The following is a 6,469-nucleotide window of genomic DNA, read 5'->3' on the forward strand; positions in this document are numbered from 1 at the left end:
CTGTTGATTTGAAAAGTAACATATTTGCTTGTGAGGAGAATGATGACTTTGTATTTCCAAGTTGCAAATCATGTCAGAGAAGACAAACAAATCCTTGAACATATCTTTCACCTCCTTCAACTCTCATTCCTGGGAATACCCATGCTAGCCTGTCACCTTCTAAGGCAGTAGTTCTCAATATTTCTAATGCTGTGACCATTTGACACAGTTCTTCATGCATTGATCCTGACCATAATACAATTTTTGCTGCTCTTTCATAACTGTAATTTTTCTAATGTGACAAATCGTAATGTCGGTATCTGTGTTTTCAGAAGGCCTTAGATGACCTCTGTAAAAAGGTCCTGTGATCCCCAAATGGGTTCACAGGTTGAGAATCCCTGTTCTAAGGGGTAAGTGATAACAAATTAGACCATGGAAACAAAAATCAGAAAGTGAGTAACTTTTATCACAGTTGTGGAGGACTCATAGAATACAGAGAATAAATAATAAAGACTCCTGGAGCCATAACTGTTAACATGAGTGAACCTAACATACATATGATGTTTTAAACTGATTTATTTTATGTGCATAAATATTTTGCATGCATTCTCTCCGTTCACCTTGTGTGTGTGTGCTGCCCACAGACACCCAAGACAACATTCAATCCCCTGGAATTGGTGTTCCAATGTGTGGGTGCTGTAATCAAGTCCAGGTCTCTGCAAGAGGAACAAGTGTCATAAACTACTGAGCCATCTTTCCTATCCCCAGAATGAATATGTTTATACACAAATAGTTAAGAGTATATCATAAGTGGAAATGAGTGTCAGTCTCAGGATGTTTGCTAACTTCCAGCCCTAGGCCTCATCAGTCTGCCAGTTTGACACATTGAAATCCGGAGAACACAGAGGCAGGACAAACAGCAATAGGAGGCTGGGCATGTTGGTGCACACCTTTAATACCTGCACTCATGAAGCAGAGTCTGACTGTTTTCTGTCAGTTCAGGGACACCCTGGTCTCTCTTTATTTGAAGGATGGGGGTTGGGGGTAGAGGAATATGTGGGGAGTGTGTTCTTCTGGGAGCCTGAGGTCTTTGGCAGAGACTGAGGTTTTGCCATCCTCACAGTTTCTAGGGGATGCCAGTGCTGAAGCCAGGGAGCCACACTTTGAACAGCACAGCTCTTGGCCACTGTGCTCTACTTGGTGCAGCATTGGAACCCCCTGTGGAGTTTATAAAGCCATCCTGAAATTGGGTCTCCTCCCTGGAAGTACTGATCCTGTGCTCTGGCATTCTGTGTAGCAATAAGAACCTAGGAAGGAGAATCCATGTTCTGAACTCAGGAGAAATGCCATTATAGGTTCTGGCAGGCCCAGATATGTGGCACAGATTCATGGAAAATTCTTAGAGAGCTAATCTAAAGCTCCAAGCCTGCTGAGGGTGCTCATGTAGCCCTGGATAATTCCCTTTGGACACCTTCCCTCTTCTGGCCTGGGGACAGGATAGTAAGTTAAATAAGATTGCGTTACAAGAGATCTGCGAGGAGGTGAAGAGGCTCTTGAAGGAGGCCCCAGTGTATAGGTGCCAGGCCATGGCATCCACTGAGCAGGGGTAGTCCAGGGCACAGCCTGATTTCTTACGATTCTTGAGTTCTGTGTTCATGGGGTTCTTTTCTCCCAGGGCCATGCCCTACCACAGGATGAATTCTCTTGAGATGTGGGAAAAGGAGCATAAGCAGGTGATGTTGGACCTGCAGAAATGGCCCATGGAGATCAGCGATGCCTTAAAGAAGTGCAAGCGGCTAAGAAAGGAGAACAAAACCTACAGGTAAGGACCTGATATAGCTTTGGAGAGACTGATTCTGCCCTCTTTGTCTTTGACCCAAAGGGAGGGTTCTGGTTCTAGCCTGACTGCCTCTTACCAAGAAACCTGACTTGGAGCACTTGAACTTGTGCCTCTGGGACTCAGTTTTGCTGAGTGTGAAAGACAGTGAGCCTCTCCCAGTGATGTCCTAGATAGGAGCCCCCCTGGATAGGAAAATGATTTGCACCATGAAGGGGGTGTCATGAAGCCCCGGGTCTCTGGGGTTTTGGAAGTGGTTTCGCAGATCTGGTTTCCATGGGACCTGTAGACAGAATGTTGGGACTTCTGCCCTCCTTCAGAGAGTGTTTGCTCTCTACCTGCTGATGCTTTCCCCATACCATGAAGAGTTAAGAAAAGGTGTGGGCTGCACCCTGCTCTCAGGCACACAGTAACAGTTTTGGTGTTAGGGTTTCCAGAAAGTTTGAATCTTTCTGGAATTTGTTTTTTCTCTGGATTTGGCCTGCCTCTGAGTGATCTTAGGTCCTGTGAGCTCTAGTCTTGGGTTGTCTGGGGTGTGCAACATTTCTGGGCTGGTGGTGCTTGGAGGTTGGGATGGCAAATGGAGGGTGGATGGGGCTCATCATTTTTGGGTGGTGGTTCAGTTGCCTTCACAGTCAGATGGCACAAGAATTGCCTGAGCTGAAGAACAGCACACATGTATTGAGAGCCGAGAAGAGAAAGCTGAGGGAGGAGCAGATTGCATTGCAAGAGACCTGCGAGGAGGTGAAGAGGCTCTTGAAGGAGGTCCGTGAGACGGTCTGTGACCCCTGTGCTGAGCAGCAGCAGGTAGGCTGAGGCAGCGGAGTCACATTGTCCACTAGTCCAACCATAAACAGCCAGCCAGCCATGTAGCCATCCACCCACCCATCCAGACGACCACCTACTACCACCCAATTGTTGATTTCTGTGATCATTCACAAGTCTCTCTGGAGAGTTATTCTCTTGCAAGACACTGGAGATTGGAAGGCAAACCTCCTGCTTTGCTGGATGCTGGAGTCCACTGAGGGAGATGGATCAGTCACATATCACACACCTACATGTCATTATGGTCAGAGGGAGTTACTTGGAATAGAACAGAGCTTTCATTGATGAGTTCAGCAGCCGGTGGCTCATTTCCTTTGCAGGGGTCACATAAGATCACAGGTAGAATACAGCTTGCAAGGACTAGAGCCCAGTGCCAATGCAAGTGGGTGGTTCTCATTGTCATATTTGGGGGGGGCATGAATGTGGTATTCTCTTTTCTTCTGTATCCCAATGTCTTCTCTTCCCTTTGCTCAGCTCTTGGTTCACACAGACAGAAGCCTGAGTAGCAGCTTGTCAACCCTGTTTTCTGTGGGGGGGGAACAGTTCCCTGTGCTGGAGCTTCCAGTCTGGAGCTGACTGGATGCTCATAGATGCAGGAGGACGTTTAGAGGCTGAGGACTGGGGTGACAGAGGGGAGGCTGCAAGAGAACTTTCTCTAACCACCTCAGCACAGTTTAAGCAAGCTGTGTGTGCCCCTAGGGATTTTTAATCCCCAAGGAATGGACAGCAGTGCTGTGGGTCTCAGTAGAGAAGCCTGGTGTGCATGGTCTGAATTCAACTGTTCATTCAGTGTGATATCTTCATTTTTTCCTGTTCACTCATGTTTTATATGGTCCTTGTGTGATGTATACATGCATGTGTAGATGTGTAGAATGGTGGGTGTTGTACATATAATAACATATACATATAACATGTACATATAACAGATCATGACCTCTGTTGTTGTCCTCTGCTGTTCTTTCCCTTATTCCCTTGAGCCCAGACCTCTCAGGGATCATGAAAATTTCTGTTTTACTTACTTAATCTGGCTGGCCAGTACTCTTGGGATCTCTTCTACTCTCCAAGGTGGATCTTCTGTCTTGTTTTGTTTCCTCTAATTGTTACAACATTCCTATACTCCACAGCCTGGGAAACTTTCTAAGCACAGTTGGCTAAGGAGCCAGGACTCCAGAGCTCCACCTGTCTGTGAATTAGATTGACAGGATGGACATTTCAATGACTGAGTTGCCTATCTCTCATGCCCATGTGTTTCTCTCATTCAGCAAAGGTTAACCTTCTTCTCAACAGTATCCCTGGTGATTTTCTTTATATTATCACTAACTGGTAAATCAAACACATTACTGTATTACAGTGTGCTTCTATGTGTACATACATGTATTTGTTTGTGTTCATGAATTCATGTACATACATGAGTGAGCAGCCCTCCTATGAGAATTCAATCTCCTAATGAACAGGAGCAAAAAAGCCTGGATGAAGGACTGAAGAACCTGCTGAAGCAGAAGGAGATGGTGACCCAGCAAAGGGAAAAGCTGCAGCATCAAATCAGTGTCCCCGAGATGAGGTAGGAGCCCAGCTGGGAGGAGCAGTTAGAACCATGTAGGTCTCCTGTACCTAGATCTCTGTCCTTTTGGGGATTCTCACTTTCTGGATGTCTCTCAGCCACAGTCAAGGAAAGAACACCTTAGGGTATTGTGCTGGTCCAGTCAACAAGAACTTCACCAGGAAACACTGTTTTTTAGTTTTTCTGGGCACTGTTTACGCCTTATTCCCTTCCGAGCTCTCTGGTATCTTCTCAGTATCTGTTTGTTTCTCCCCATAATTCTCCCTTTGGTAGTTCTAAACCTAGCAGGAGGAGGGTTAGTGGTGGAGGATAGGGTGTGCTCCTGCCACTTTACTTTCCTTCCAGAACTTAACCTTTAGAGGGTCTACACTGAGTTTACCCGGTTGCTCAACTCACCTGGTATCTAACCAAGGCCATGCATATCTGTCTTGAACCGTTATGCCGACATTTCTACACTGTTATTTTTTTCCAAAATCTATACCACTGGAGAAATGTGCTGTATGTTCTTGCTCAGTGCAGTGTAGTTCTCAGTTCATCTTCTAGAAGATTCTAAAAACTGAGAAAAAATCCAGGCTCAGGTGCACTCTGACCCTTCTCCCTTGGGAAATGCAGGGAATGCCCTCAGCTGAAAAGTCATGTTGGATTGTCCAGCTGAATAGAACGGATTCAGATCACTAGATGACAGAGCAGGTCCTCACCAGGTTTTCCCCCTAACCACCTTCCTCCTCTAGGTCAGAAAATCTCCAGTCTGAGTCGGAACAGGTCACAGTCCAGAATGAGAGCCTGCTGCAATCAGAGCTGCCACAGCAGGTCTAAGTCTTACAGGCAAGTGAGCCACCATTTCATCCCATCCCCAGCAAAGTTGGCATTGGGGGGACTGGGAGTTCTTGACCTTGGCTTCCAGTATGAATGGATCCTGATTGTTTTCTAGCTGGTGGCCCAGCCAGACTGCTTATTGGTCTGATTTCTTTTTCTTCTCACATAGCAGATCTTGAGAAATCTGAGGAGGCCCAAGAAGTCTAAGATGCCTTGAACCTATGACATTCTACACCCATGGATCAAGGCCTCCTCCTCAAAAGACACCCCCTTATATCTGTGAACTTACCAATGAGGCAAATACCAGCTGACCTCCACGTGATCCATTTCCAAGTATATCCATCAAAAACTGCCCAAAAGGGCCACAAAGAATGCTCTTGAAACAGGTCTCAAACTTACTGATGGTGAGGCCTTGACTCACAAATCTTCAAGGAAACCTGGCTATTCTAGCTTTGAAAATGCTTTTTACAATTGGTGACAGCCTTCTTACCATGTTTCCAAACATGTCCAGTGACAATGTAGGTCTGTGTGGCTAAATCTGCAGAAAGAGAAGGCTGCTTGTTTAAATTTTTCTTTCGTTTTTGGTTGAATTTTGTTTGCTTTGCTTTTGTTAATTTTCTTTGTTACGGTTTGAGGTTCTGATATTTGTTTGTTCTTTGGATTTTTTTGTGTTTTGGTATTTTTAAAGGATATTCACTATTTATATTGACTGCTTCATTTAAGTCCTTATTGAATAAAATGATTATTTTTATTAATACAAAAGTGATTTCCAACTCTACTCTCTTCGAACCAATTTCTTTGTTCGGGTGTGGTGTCTCACTCCAGTGGCCCCAGAACCTCCTGCAAGACCATAACTCTTGAGTACCCAACTTGGGCTGCATAGTGAATTCACAGTCAGCCAGGGCTACACCGGGATGTGAATGTGGATGGTGTTGCCAACTTGGATATGCATTGCATGATGGAAAAAGTATTCATGCTGTATCCTTGTAGTCATATACTTAACCATCCCTAAAATATAACATTCTGTTTACACATTTCATGAAATAATCATGTATGCCAAATTAATGAGAAACACAATAGTATTTCTGTAAAGCCTCTCTGGAAATGAAAACATTTACTAAGGAAATATTAAAGAAATTCATGGCCCGCTTGCCACCAGGGACCATGATAATGTTCTTGCTTGGGCTGCTACCAAGGGCCGTATCCAGTCCATGGCCCTGACACAGATGTGGGGGTCTGTTTTGGTATCGGTGATTCCTCTTACCAGCGAGGTCCTTGCAATCACCTGAAGACTGGGCCACCACCTGTGACCATGTTGGTGTTAAAGGGATGTGCTCACATTGGGGGCATGTGTGTCTTAGAGTGTTGTGCTGATATTCAGGCCCAGAGTGACATCTGGGCAGAAACTGATACTGAGGGCCTTGGCTGGTATAAACGGTGGCCGCTCTTTC

General features: G+C 45.3%; 1 protein-coding gene across 2 annotated transcripts; it reads left to right on the plus strand.

The window, feature by feature from the left end:
• The first annotated feature begins 1,634 nt into the window (after positions 1 to 1,634).
• On the plus strand, positions 1,635 to 5,796 carry LOC148120233 (disks large homolog 5-like). Of its 2 annotated transcripts, none has more exons than XM_087912168.1 (5): positions 1,635 to 1,801; positions 2,440 to 2,623; positions 4,096 to 4,202; positions 4,934 to 5,027; positions 5,188 to 5,796. In XM_087912168.1, the coding sequence occupies exons 1-4, from the start codon at positions 1,635 to 1,637 to the stop codon at positions 5,016 to 5,018; spliced, it is 543 nt and encodes a 180-aa protein (XP_087768294.1). In that variant the 3' UTR covers positions 5,019 to 5,027; positions 5,188 to 5,796. The 2 variants fall into 2 exon arrangements, with proteins under 2 accessions (XP_087768294.1, XP_087768293.1); XM_087912167.1 differs by having other exon boundaries at positions 5,191 to 5,796.
• Positions 5,797 to 6,469: the final 673 nt, after the last annotated feature.

Source organism: Myodes glareolus, chromosome 12 (assembly GCF_982192425.1).
Source record: "Myodes glareolus chromosome 12, mMyoGla1.1, whole genome shotgun sequence".
Taxonomy (NCBI): domain Eukaryota; kingdom Metazoa; phylum Chordata; class Mammalia; order Rodentia; family Cricetidae; genus Myodes; species Myodes glareolus.